The 13,926-nt window shown below is 37.1% G+C and overlaps 1 protein-coding gene across 1 annotated transcript; it reads right to left on the bottom strand.

The window, feature by feature from the left end:
• Window positions 1–9,051: 9,051 nt before the first annotated feature.
• Window positions 9,052–13,453, bottom strand: LOC124132756 (RNA demethylase ALKBH5-like). Its single transcript, XM_046496860.2, has 3 exons — window positions 12,744–13,453; window positions 11,791–11,871; window positions 9,052–11,127 (listed from the first exon to the last, which is right to left on the bottom strand). Exons 1-3 carry the CDS (start codon window positions 13,439–13,441, stop codon window positions 10,821–10,823), a joined length of 1,086 nt encoding a protein of 361 aa, XP_046352816.1. The 5' UTR covers window positions 13,442–13,453; the 3' UTR covers window positions 9,052–10,820.
• Between the last annotated feature and the right edge of the window lie 473 nt (window positions 13,454–13,926).

Raw genomic sequence — 13,926 nt, 5'->3', positions numbered from 1 at the left:
CAGTAAATGTCAGTTCCAAATGAATTTTCCGAGTGAAAATACTTCTAGATATATGAGAATATGATCAAAATCATTATTTGTTGGTTGTAGAGTAGAGTTTTTTATATCATCCTGTTTGTGTAGGGAATGTATTGGGCATGGTGTTACCCGTATATATCCTCATGCTGGTGTTCTTTTATTTTTTTGGTTGTCAGAAAGTGTGTTCATATTAAAAAATTGACTGAAGAGGTTTACAACACTTGGCCAGTAGCAGTGTCACAGACGTTGAAATAATGTTGTAGAAAAATTATTTTAGGCCAGACCAAGTTATTTTCATGTTTTCCAGATTAGCCTTTCCTAAAGTTGGCTGTAATCGATTGGAAATACAAATCATACTTTAAGTCAAACCCGACGATTTGTTAAAGATATGAGGATCCTCCTGTTTCTTGGTATTTGACCAGGAATTTCAAGAAAACAAGGAATTGAATTGGTCTAGCCGTATGTTTTATCAAATTACAAAACAGTGCTTCGAGTCCCAGGGTAAATCCACATCCAGTGTGAGAGATTTACATGTTTCATTCCTGTGTGTTCAAATTGACATTAATAAACATATATATCTAAAGTATTTTTATATCATTTTAATAAAGAAAGTTTATACACATGACTATCTCTGTACTGTTTTCTCTCATGATGCTATTTTCCTCACAACTCATGTTATGCATTGTGTCTTCTATTACCATGGTGATGAAAGTACTGAGGAATCACTGATGGCTTTCTGGGTTAATGCCACCTAGAACACTATTTCTGTTTTACCATGGCATGTCAGCTTAATGTGTGAGGAAAGGCCAGAGTGATACAGGTTTGGGGAAGCCCATGAGCAAAGTGTGGTGCTGATAAACCAAGCATCACAATCATGGTGAGGTGAGGTGAAATGGAGTTTAATGTCGCGTCCAAGATTATTGCACTTATATAGCGACATGCATGCACGTGTGTGTGTGTGTGTGTGTGTGTGTGTGGCTGCTTGTAGTAGTCCGGACTGATGCCGATTTATAGTGCTAGCTCACTGAGATACCATGCCGCAGTTACTCATGAATACCCCATTTAGACACAGTATACTGACTCCGAGCCTACAAGTCCTAGTTTTAGTCCCTTAATGCCGAGCGCCAGGCAGGGTAACAACAAGTACCATCTTTTAACGTCTTTTGGTAGGACGCGGTCGGGGATCGAACCCCGGACCTTCCGCTCTACGAGACCATGGAGGCAGTCTCACAATCATGGATTCAGACCAATGTCCATAGGATTCTGGCATGCAGCAGCAAGTTGTGGCATATTGGATGACTCATACACTGGGCCACCGTCCCCTCCAGCACAAGACAGTGGTATGTCTGTGTTTCCTGAAGAGTGACAATTCAGAGCAGAAAATGTGGAACGCCCCAGTCGGCAATATTTCAGCAACATCATGGCGGCCGGGAGATAATCAAGTCTACACCAGCCATGTCAAGGGCAGGTAAGGTTGGTGGAGGAATGTTGTGGAACACCACAGTCAGCAATATTTCAGCAACATCATGGCGGCCAGGGGAATATCAAGTCTAGACCAGCCATGTCAAGGGCAGAAAAGGTTGGTGGAGGAATGTTGTGGAACTCCACAGTCAGCAATATTTCAGCAACATCGTGGCGGCCGGGGGAATATCAAGTCTAGACCAGCCATGTCAAGGGCAGGTAAGGTTGGTGGAGGAATGTTGTGGAACTCCACAGTCAGCAATATTTCAGCTACTTTATGTCAGCCAGGAGATCACCATCAATTATTTGCATCAAAGCAGGATATGGCATTGTGTTGCCAAAGTTTGAACTGCATCTTATTTGAATTGGTCAATCCATGTGATTTCCCAGAAATAATTTCTCTGTGTCCCAGTGGGTAATACAACGCCCAACTCGGTAACAAGAAACACTCAAACAGATGGATAAGATAAGGAGTTGTTTTTTTTATTATTTTCAACTTAGGGGGAATGGAGGAATATTACAGGCTAAGAAATGGCAGTAACAAAGTACAAATATTTTTGCAGAAATTTCACAAAATTGTCACCTCGAGAATTTTTAACATTTGTCCAACTTCACATATAACGAGGTCCAAGGTATCCTTATTCATAGTCAATAATAGCTCTGATTGCGGCTGATGTAATTACAAAAAAAACTTTTCTTTGATGTATCTACAGTTGAACATACTGAGGTTTAAATTATATAAAATTCATTTCAATACATAAACAGCATTCCTAGTTTTTTGTAGACATAAACCCTCACGACATCTACAAACAGAACATAACTCTAACTTATTTTCAATATTCCAACCGACAGCACAGCTGTTGGATAACCAATGTCAATCACAATTGTTCATTTCCAACCAGCTGGTAACACTGACTCCTTGTAAACACTAAGCTTGGTTACAAGACTCCAGTTATGTACAAACATCGATCATCTTCTTACGTTATATACATGTACAATCATTTGTTCATCCATAATCAAATAAATCACAGTCATAATAAAACTCTAGAACATCTATTTATAATTATATACACACAACACAAAGACATCCGCACAATTTTACCATTAACATGATCAAACACAAGTCTAACTGATAATCCTGACATGATTTAAGCAACAAAAACATGCATATAGAAATATATTCAGAATATGTGTCTCGAAATATGAAAATATCCTTGACCTAATGCCTCTGTTTGATGCTTTCTCTCAGCCTATCCTAAATGCAAGAACAATCATATCAGGTAGCTTCCAGTAGGTAGGTCCATATACATGCATATTAGGGCTGGGACAGGTACCTCGGATACTCGGATAGGGTACTGAGGAGGACCCGGGTACCCACAGGACTCCCCGGACCCGTGGTTAGTCACGTGATATATTGTTTAATGACAAAAAATTATCTAGAACACTACAGTTACACAATAAGTGACTAATGTTTGCATTTCTTTTTGACTATGCACACATTCCTTCTGACTTTATATGTATGAATAAAGATAAAACTTCAGTCAACTTCAGTTTATGCATGACGTGTATCTAAATACATTTTGCCAGGGCTACGGTCAAACTATTCCCAGTCAGACATTTGGACCTATCTCTTGAGACCTACAGCGGGTACCCGGGTAGGGTTGGGTAATAGGGGGGTGGGTACCCGGGTAGTAAATTTGGACTTGTCCCAGCCCTAGTGCATATCAGTACTTTCTCAGTTTGTCCTTTTTGATTAAAAGGGCATGTTTATGATTGAACACCAAATGATTGGAAAAACATTTTGATAATAGCACTGATGATAGCATGGAACATGTCATATACTAAGGAGATGACTGGTCAAAGAAATAATGGGACCAAATCAATTATCTACCCATTTGATGTGGGGAAATATCTTTAAAGGGAGTGAGGGGGTAAAGCCTGAATTGATGGAGGGAACGGGAACGGTTCTGACAAGCCTAGAAACATCCGGGATTTCAGGATCCAGGACGCACCTGTGCACACAGAAATGCGGCGCCTTAGACAACTGGGCCAACAATGCCCCTAATGACTGTTAAACATGAAAGAAATAACTGGCTTTCTTTTAGTGACAGGCCATAAATGTCTTTTTCTAATCAGCCTAAAGAGCACTTAAATACTAATGGTAATAAAATTGATACGGACAAGTAGTGCAAACAAAAACTGATGATCCCGCTTAAGTTATATTAAAATCAACATCATACTGTTTACAATTATTCAGTCACAATAAATAAAAAACAACAACCATATTTTGGGGTAATGTACACTCATATTACATAACCTATAAACTACCTCAAAGAGCCCCTTTAACACTTTTCTGAATAATAATAAACAATCCTTATTCATGTGTCCCAGTATCAACACACCCTCTTAAAGGGACTACACTCCATTGTCAGTTGCCCTTTTTTATTTCCAGAAAGTGATCGTATAATCGTAGTGATCCAGGATGTTCTTTTGTTCAGTTTTCAAATTTGGAATTATAGTCTAGGATGGAGGTTAAGAGTTTGAAACTAGTGCTGTAAAACTCGAGAAAGCTGCTTTCTGATTGGCTAATGTTGACTTGTCAGTCATTTAATAGGTCGGGCAAAGTTTGTGAAATGTCGTTGCTTAGCAGTAGCAAGAACAAAATATCTGATCTTAATGAGACTGAAACTGTAAATCGGGTAATCATGAACAATTACATTGATATATTTAACATAATTTTAGTTGACAGATAAACATGATTTGAGTGAAACTTGCAGCTGAGCCCAGTACCCCTTTAAACTGAAAATACTATTCAGATGATGGAAAATAGGGAAAAACTGAATTGATTAAAGAAACAAAACATCATGAACATAACAGTAAAATTCTATAAAAAAAACAACCTTTTTCATGTAGCTCCTTTGTCTCATGGTAACATGGTATATAATAATTAATGTGTGGTATATCAGTCATCAACACACCAAAGAAATTCAAACAGTACTTGTAACATACCTGGCAAATATCAACAATGTATACATATACACAGGTTACTAAGAGTACAATCACACAATACCAAGGAAGGCACCTCTTTTCCATGTTTGAAGCTGAACATTCTCTCCAAACCATAAGAAAAAGTAAGCTTGAATTTCTGTATTTACATAAGAAAAAATGTGAAAGACAGTTTACCAAAGGTACATGTAGAGTTGCAAGTTCAATACTTTTGCATTTACAGATCAACATGGGCATCACCACTGTCTCAACCCTTCTAAATAAATGGAAGCTTAGGTTCTTCTTCAAGGACACACTCTTAATAATAACATGAAATCAAATGACATACCAAATCTGTAATCATTTTATACAAAAAGCTCCTTTCGTATACTTTTCAATACATAATCCGGGTCTAAATACAAATGTCTGTGTACAAGAACATGATATATACCATTTTTTAAACATAACATTCCCAGAATAAACACTGCACAATCCTACACTTGCGAGTGAGGGAGCAAAATTCACAATTAACAAAACAGCAGCAATCATATACAATGTATATAGATAACATTGGGAGACCTACAGTGGAGCAGTCTCCATTTTACTATATGTAAATAATTTCTTGTATAACCTTAAACAAGCAAACAAACAAATCGAAACAACAAATTATATTTCCATAGATTGTTATGCATTCGGAACACACCAAGGATCTCAAATTATTTATATCATGTTTATATATTTATTGAAAACAGGTACTACTGCCCCACTATGGCATACCAAGCACTGGCCTCACATGTTAGGAATCAAACCCTGTCTTCTGCATGAAAAAGTAACTGTAACTGTAACCACTGGGCCACCTCATCATCAGTGTTGAAGCCACACTCAACAGTGGTTAAGTTAGGTGATTGGGGGGGGGGGGGGGGGGGGGGGGGGGGCCTTGAGGTTTACTGTTGTTAATCAATCATGGGACCAGGTGTGCATCAAGTCAGCCAATTTAACTTACCAATACAATGGTAAAATAACATTCACAAGAACTTTACATCTAGCAAATGAATTTTTTTTTATACCTATTTATCAAAACCAATCTTTTGTGAGTGAGTGAGTGAGTGAGTGAGTGAGTGAGTGAGTGAGTGAGTGAGTGAGTGAGTGAGTGAGTGAGTGAGTGAGTGAGTGAGAGTGATCGAGTGAGTGAGTGAGTGAGTATGGTTTGTACCCATGTTGGGTATCGAACCCGGGTCTTCTGCGTGACGAGCGAACGCTTTAACCACTAGGCTGCCCGACCGCCCCCTTTTGTGTTGGACTATACAGGATCTCAATTTGAAAATGGTATTCTACTCTGAAACAAACAGCACATGTGTGTCTACCTATCCAATGAGGTAATGAAGTCCAGTGACATACAATCAGTAGCTTCTTGTTCAGTCCCAGACATCATTACACATCTGACCACATCTAATCAATGTAGTAACTTTGAAGATTCAGATTTTAATCAAAAACATTTTGGCATCTAAGTTTGGAGACACTGTTGTGTGGACAAATGATGAATAAAGAAGCAATACACAAGGACCAAGTTCTGCCATGGCAGGGTAATGTGGGAGACCAACCAACATTCAGAGCAAATCTGGGATACGACCCACAATCAAGATACCTGGTACTACGATAGTTGAAACTGCCACTGGACCAAACTGAAGTGTCTCCATTTACCCAAACTACCCTGTAGTCATATTTTATCATATTACATTTTAGATAGCTAAATTAAATCCATCACAAAAATTTCTCAACTTGAGCTTCTAGTTCTACATATTGTCCGATCACAGGTCTTTGGACATCATATGTTTTCGGACGATCATGGTTATCGCGATTATTCACGCCATAATAATATTGTAAAAACATGTACTCAGGTGATGCACTGTTTTTAAGATAAAGTCGTAAAATGTTTTACAGTTGTTCTCGTGATTAACGGGAAGATTACAAATGTTTCATAAGCGTATGAAAACCTATAACACAGGGATACTTGTAACTATCATCATGCAGAAAAGAAATATGGTTAAACGTCAACTGCAGATACGTCCAGAATTGTGGCTAGCTTTTTCAAGCTTTATCCTGGCTGTCTATCCCGTCAGAATACACCCTGCCAACTAAAATGAGTAATGAATGGTCGCAGTATAGGATCTGGTTGACTGCATGCTACTATGCCCCAACAGTGTGGAGCTTTGCTCATGTTATCAACCACTGGCCCAGAACAGTTTATCTTCAGGATGCTGTAAATTTGCTGACTAGTGCAAGACTAGCGCACTGTACTGAAAGTTTAAATGATTAGTTTAATTACAGGAACTTTAATTTCTTTGTCAAGAATTTGGTATGATGACTAGCATCATGTATCCAATGGGATGCAATATAAAAAATTTATGCGTCCATTCTAGACATTTGAGTGTACTGGATGCATATTTCTGCATCGGGTAAAACCCTGTCGCTACCTGATAGACCTGCAGAAAGTGTATATTGAGACACAAAGTCATACATGAAATATGTTGGTCTTTTCTGATGTTCAGACACAATAAACCAATCTTGTTCAGACATTTTACAAACTGTAACCGAAAGTTAAGATAAGTATTGTTTGCTTTCCCCGGCGGGCACACCTTGATGAGGCAATAATTGAGATTATAGATTACCGGTACTTAACTGAAATTTATTTCCACTTTTTCACTTTTTGACTAGTATCCATATCTCAGGGGTCAGTAACGTTGAAGCAAAGCTCCAACAACTACTTTGGTGAAACCAACAAGCACTGACATTGTTGTGACAAACCGAGGATCATAATCATAAGGACAAATCTGAGATTCTGGCCAATTCTTGCAGTTACTGGAGACGCTCAAGAGAGCCAATTGCCTCCATCTATCTCAGGGCAGCCATTACCATACACAGACAAAACATGATGAACTCAGATATAGGTGGGTGTGCTCCAACATTTATTTAACATGGTGATTCTGTGTGACTGAACAACTGCTGCAAGGTACTGAGCCAACACATTAATTTCCCAATAACATTCTAACCAAACAAGCCAAAAACACAAGACAAAATACAAAAAGAACAGGATATAAAGTTATTCTTATTTGGCAGTGCACTCTATTTTTTTAATGAATAAGAAAACATACAAAAACAAAATGCAACCAAAAACTGATATAATGTTTTTAACTTTTAACTTCACATCGTTCTGAATACACAGTGAAATGTGTTTGCTTACTTTTTTTGACAACTCATTTGACATCAACCATCAAAAAATGGACAAACCAGTAAATTATACTTCGATCGTTTTGCATAGAATATAGTGAAAATTGGTAATTCTCTTCTTGCTTTCAGCGTTCTGTAATGTGTTTATCCCCAGTTTATTTATTACCAGTAGCATAATGTACAGTCAAATTAACAAGTGACACATAATCAATACCATGAATATAACTCAGTTAATAATCATCGATTTAATGACACAATTAGACTCGCTTCACCATGTTAAAAGGTTGACCATAATTTATCATGCAGGATTTTCATGTGATATTCTGTAAATCATAGATGCACCAAACGTTTAGGGTCATAACATTTCACTCAACAAAATGTTTCAGCATATCGAAAAATGTTATCTGTTTAATAAGTTATTTCTCTGACATGTGGAATAGTAATGCAAACATCCAATATTATAACTCCAAGGTCGTCCTGACGTTTATGGAAAAAACAAAATGAACAAATTTATCATCTTTTTTAAGAGTCTGATGCTGCAGACTTTCTTTTCCAACCCCTGTCTTGCCAACAAAATGTAACTATGAAAAGTCCGCGTAAAAACCTACTGAGTCTGCTTGCCCAATCCTGTATTTTGTCAATGTAAGTGTTAAAATATGATCCATTATAAGATGAGGTAGCTTGACAGATAGATATTTTACTTGGCTTCATACAAGTGGCTAAGATTTGTTTACTAATTTACCATGATGATTTTCTTCTCCATAGTCAAAAATACCATGTGGAATCAAGTTGAAAGTATCAATGAAACACAAGAAACAGGACAATAGAGTTGAACTGAATGTTATAATCAGAGAACAGGAACAAATAAAAGAGATAGCAATGCCTCCGCAGATGATGAGACCAGACAATGTTGAAATCACATCTTTGTACCAACCACAATAATTACATATCAGATTCTTCATCAAACCATGGTTATCATTTCTGTACATTTAAAAGTACATATCACCTTGAAGGGATTTCTAAGCACCACTGACTTTCTGAAAATGACAAAACTCTTTACCTCCTGTTGCTTAACAGTTCCTGTACTGTTCTATAGCTAGCTACTGGCAACTACCACATTCCTGTTTTTATAAGTACCGTATTCGACATAATAGGCGCTCAGGGCACTCTCAAAATTAGAAATAGGGGCCCTAATAGAATAAAATTTTGATGAAAAAAAACACAGAGTTGAAAGATCATACATTTTGTGGTTTATGCTGACAGCCTGAAATGATACAAAAGAAAAATCTGTGCCTATAATACACGACAGATATATTTTTCCAGAATTTAATTGCCCATAATTAAGGGTGCATATAACACACAAGTACGTATTATACACGAATAAATAAATCTTGTGTACATTGATAAATCGGAAGGGTGCCAATTGGGATTGTTCACTAGTCAGTATATTAGCAAATATCGCTGTGGGCGCTTATTACGCCGAATATGGTAATACTATTGAAGGTGTAATGTCACACCTGGTGATCAAGGTAAGAAAAACATTGTACCTCTCAAACATCACTAACGATCTTGAAATTATGTGAAGCTGAAATCCTTACAACGTATCACCCGGTCAACAGGTACAATATTTGGGTATTAACTGACATATACATTTTATTTCATACTATTACCATATCAATTCCATTAACAGAGACATCAATGGTGCTTGGACTGTCCTCAGCAATCAGGAAGAAAAAAACAATAACAAATTGGTTCTTATGCAAACACTTTGGCTAATTTCTTTCAGCATGAAATTGTGTGCCCAGGAAAACAAAAACAAAAGACTGCTGTGCATGACTTTAGTTGTTGCTGCATGCAAGATGCGTAAGAACCAAGAATGTTTTCTTCAGCCTCCACACAAAAACATCACACTGCTGCCATGAGGGAATTATGCAATCAGGAGTTTCTAACAACAACACTGTAGTAGATAACCACAAATATGTACATCACAGGAGGAGGGCTGTCACTGATATCACGATATCTACATATCCATACTCAACTGATACATAATAATATGAATGCAAAGATTGAAATATTAACTATGTTACCACACATTCATTGTGTGTGTACTTCTTGAATACAGCAGCTGAATGTTGAATCACTTGTCCTTGTAAATCATAATGTATAAAGAGAAATTTAATTAACATGATTAAACGCAGTATTTAATATTAGTCCTATGAACACATTTAGCATGTTTAACATTGCTTACTATTGAGAAAATTTGTGTTGGACATGGGACTAATGCCAGATTCTAACACTCTCTTTGATATCACTCATATATGCATTGAGATATACAAGGGACTTATCTGTGATTCTAAACTAAGTGCCTTTGGCAGGTAAATTGAAAAAGATTGGATTTTTTAAAAAGTCTTATCTTCTTACATTCTGAGGAATTTTAATAATAATACTGCATTCAATGAAATAATGTAAAACAAAGCATTAAAACATAAAATTTGGCATATGATATATTGATATTGAAATATCGAACCAATGACAGCCCTTTAGATCATTAACATCATGTATGGATATGCAGATCAATAAACAATGTTCTGTATTTGTGACTTCAAAACAGTGTTGGAACATACCTTGTGATACATCACTTGCTATGACAAGCCAACTAAATATGATATTATCTTCCAATACTTTTGTAAGTACACAATGGACGTGGGGAAGTGGGAAATAATTCAGAGCAAATATATAATTAGTAATAACATACAACTGTGGAAACCCATATGGACAGACACAGCAGATGAAGATGATGAAAGTAAATAGGTAAATCTTGAAAAACAGGAATGCCTCGTAGGTATAAGTAACCAATGCCTATGCTGTCAAACACTTGATGTCTATCAGTTTGACTGCAATGTATTTGAAACATGTCAAGATGAATATGGATATAAAGTACTGACAGGTTTGTCAGACACATCAACCATATTTTTCACTGCTTGCTTCATAACAAAAAATCACACAAACAAAATAAAACCTCAAAAACCAGGCAAAGTATGTTCCAACTAGACACAACTGTCTCCAACACTTGGCACTTGACAAAGTTTGACACTATTTACTGGGTAAAGCACTTGATGAGAAACAGGTTACGACTTCCAGTTGGAGAATCTAACTTCACGCTCAATCTTTGTGGTGGATGAGGCTGTGTCCTCCTCACATGAATCATTATTCTCCTCCTTGTCTCCATTACCGTGACTCAAGCAAATCACCTTAGAGTTTACTTTAGGAGGCTTTTGATTAAGCTTCTGGCTCTTTGCAGATTCTGCACGTGGCATGACTACTCTGTAGGTGTGACTTTGATTTTCATCTTCACTGTTAGATTCATCACTCGCATGTTGACGTTTCCGTGTAAAAGATCGGTCATCATCCAGTCTAGGTGCATCAGGTAAAACTCTGAGGACATAAGCAGGATATATATCATTTAAAGTTAAAGAATAATTGGCTATAAAAAAAATAAATAATAATTTCAGCATGCTATACTTTTGCATAACATCTGTACTGCTGTTTCAGCTATTTATTTCACCAACTAAAATAAAGATAGATCATGGACATTAAAATTCAAACAAGATTAAAAAATATTTTAAACTGAAACCATAATTTTCAGTCCAAATATACATGTACGCCCTACAAATGAAGACCCGGGATAGAATAGGTCTTCGGCAAGTAAGAGGTGATTAACGGGATTGGGTTAGTCAGGCCCACTGACTTAGTTGATGCATGTCATTGTATTCCAATTGTGTGGATTGATGCACATAATAGCAATCACTTGATTGTCTGGTCGAGACTCAATTATTTAACACTGCCATCATATACAGGGTTAGAAATTAACACTAACCCTCTAGCCTGGGGCTAGTGCAAAATCCTGCAGGCTAGTACAAATTTCCCCATTGTTTTAACATTACAAGGGCATTTAATCTTTACCTGGGCTAGTATAGCTTTTCAGTTAAGTTCTCACCCTGACATAGCTGGAATATTTCTGAGTGCGGCATTAAACAACAAACAAACGACAACATGTACGAGTATCATGGGTAAAGTGCTTAAAGGTTAAAATATTACCTTCTCAAAATAATGACTGCACGCCTTGCAACAACATCTTGAGGTCGGATGCAGTGAGTAATGCCATCAGCTGCATAGCCACTGAAACAAAAACACGACATAGTAAAAATATGATGACCATTTAGCACTTCAAAGAATCTTGGTAATCACCTTCCAATACCTTCAGAAAAGTCTATCATGTGTGACAGACAACAAATAATCCTGTATTTAGAAAAGATGCTCAATATGCATATCATTTTTAAAAAATAGAGTTCCAGACGTACAGAAGCTAAACTTTGGGATAGTTTTCATTACCCCTTTAAATTCCTCTGAATTTTTTGTGAGATCTTTTTCCATACTTTGAAATAAATTTGAGATTTATCGGGTAAAACAGTTGATCTTCACATTTTTATATTTATTGTGGATTTTTTTTCAATTATTTGTAGCCAATCACAGATGTTGTAATGTGATGAAAATCCTACAGTGGGTATTGGCACGCTTTCCTACTTAAGTCAGTCTGTGTTGCCTGTGTATATATTTGTTGTTTAACGCCACCCACAGCTTGGAGAGTTTCAATATATCATGATATATGTTTTCACAAGTTCTCTGAATGTCTTGTTATAGCTTTTTAGATATTATGTAATAGTTGCATCTTACGACCAGCAATGGGGTGCTAGGGTCACATTCTTCCGGGGACCTGTCAATCTGTAGCCACCTCATAGTGACATACTGAATGGCTAATAATAAATGATGAACAGATGAGGGAATATGGTGACATCAGCTAGTGAAAGAAGTAATGACATTTCAAGAGTCACCAAGGTTAAATACAGATTAACAGTGTAGCAAAATTTCATTCATGCCAACTGGTATATTTGAAGCTAAATAATACTTAAAGTCTTTTCACTGTTGACCTTCAGATAATTTCTATACAATTCGCATCATACACAGGTACGATGATTTTATTTTCATAATACCTTAGGACTGTAACACATCCTCGCTGAATAGGCAAAGTAAGGACTGGCTTTGACACTCTGATCGGTTTGAAGGAGAACCTGCAACCAAAGCTCAGAGCGCTGTCACTAAAAAAAGATACAGAAAATATGGGGCGGTCAAATATGTGAGGTGGATCAATGTGCGAGACGATGCATCCCCCAGGCATATAGTCATTGATCACAGCACTGTTGACGAAGCCCCTGGGGACAATATCAGCGTCATATAAGGGGTTTATCACAAGTTTCTCTATCCACTTGGGTACTTCGTCTACATTCCCCTTCGGATAAAGCCTCTCCTGACCAGGCCCTTTCTTTGCCATCTGGGATCCGTAGGTGTACCCTTCGCCAAAGAAATATTTATTTCTCAATGGTGCTCGATCAACGGTGCAATCTTTGTATACCCCTGCTTCGGCTTCAGCAACAACCTCGTCAATTTTCCTCTCGATCTCTTCGCACTGCGCTGTTGAGAAGAGCCGACGTTGCTGAATACTGTCGTCAAGTTTACGTAACTCGTCCTCGCGTTCGTTTTTGACGTGATCTTCATACCTCGACGATGGTTGGTAAAAATCTGCATACATAGTATCATATTCACCCCCTGAGTTGCGCTTTTTGACTGATTTAGCAGGCTTTGATTGATGTTTTAACTTGTGTCGCAGATCGACAACACTTTCAGCGGCCATGTTGCTGTATCATTACCCACAATTCCTAGAGGTAAACACAGGAAAACGCGCCAAATCTCACGTCGTTTCACGCGAACAGGGCATCCGAGGACATAAGATTGTGCTCAAAAACATTTTGATTCAAGATTGATGAATAACGTTTAGTCAAGTGTAATTGTTTTGAACATGAGTGTATGTTATTCTAATTATTAAAAAATTAAATGCATAAGATCAGATACGATGATTGTCTCTCACAATAATTTATATAATGATAATAAAATGAAAGCGAAAAAGAGTACGGGCCAAAATTTATGGAGGGGAGCTCTTACTACACGGTTACATCAAATGTTTTCGGTTTTCAAATATATTAAATTAAACATTAACATTTAACAAAATGCGATACATTCCCAAAAATGAATCGACCACCACCACAACAACAACAATAAATGACAAAATGACAAGTCCTTGGATTGAAAAACGTGAATCTTAAAAAGGTCCTGTAAGGA

The sequence above is a fragment of the Haliotis rufescens genome, unplaced genomic scaffold (genome assembly GCF_023055435.1).
Source record: "Haliotis rufescens isolate VD_foot unplaced genomic scaffold, xgHalRufe1.0.p SCAF_11, whole genome shotgun sequence".
NCBI lineage: Eukaryota > Metazoa > Mollusca > Gastropoda > Lepetellida > Haliotidae > Haliotis > Haliotis rufescens.
The sequence above is the reverse complement of the archived record's forward strand: the minus strand, read 5'-3'. Positions and strand labels throughout refer to the sequence as shown.

Bases quoted from the DNA above. Each gene is read 5' to 3' on its own strand.
- LOC124132756 (XM_046496860.2), bottom strand. From the start codon at position 13,441: ATGGCCGCTGAAAGTGTTGTCGATCTGCGACACAAGTTAAAACATCAA. The intron at 11,872-12,743 runs GTATTATGAAAA...TTTTTGTTTCAG, and splicing joins GGATGTGTTACAGTCCTAAG to TGGCTATGCAGCTGATGGCA. The intron at 11,128-11,790 runs GTAATATTTTAA...TTATGTCCTCAG, and splicing joins GCAGTCATTATTTTGAGAAG to AGTTTTACCTGATGCACCTA.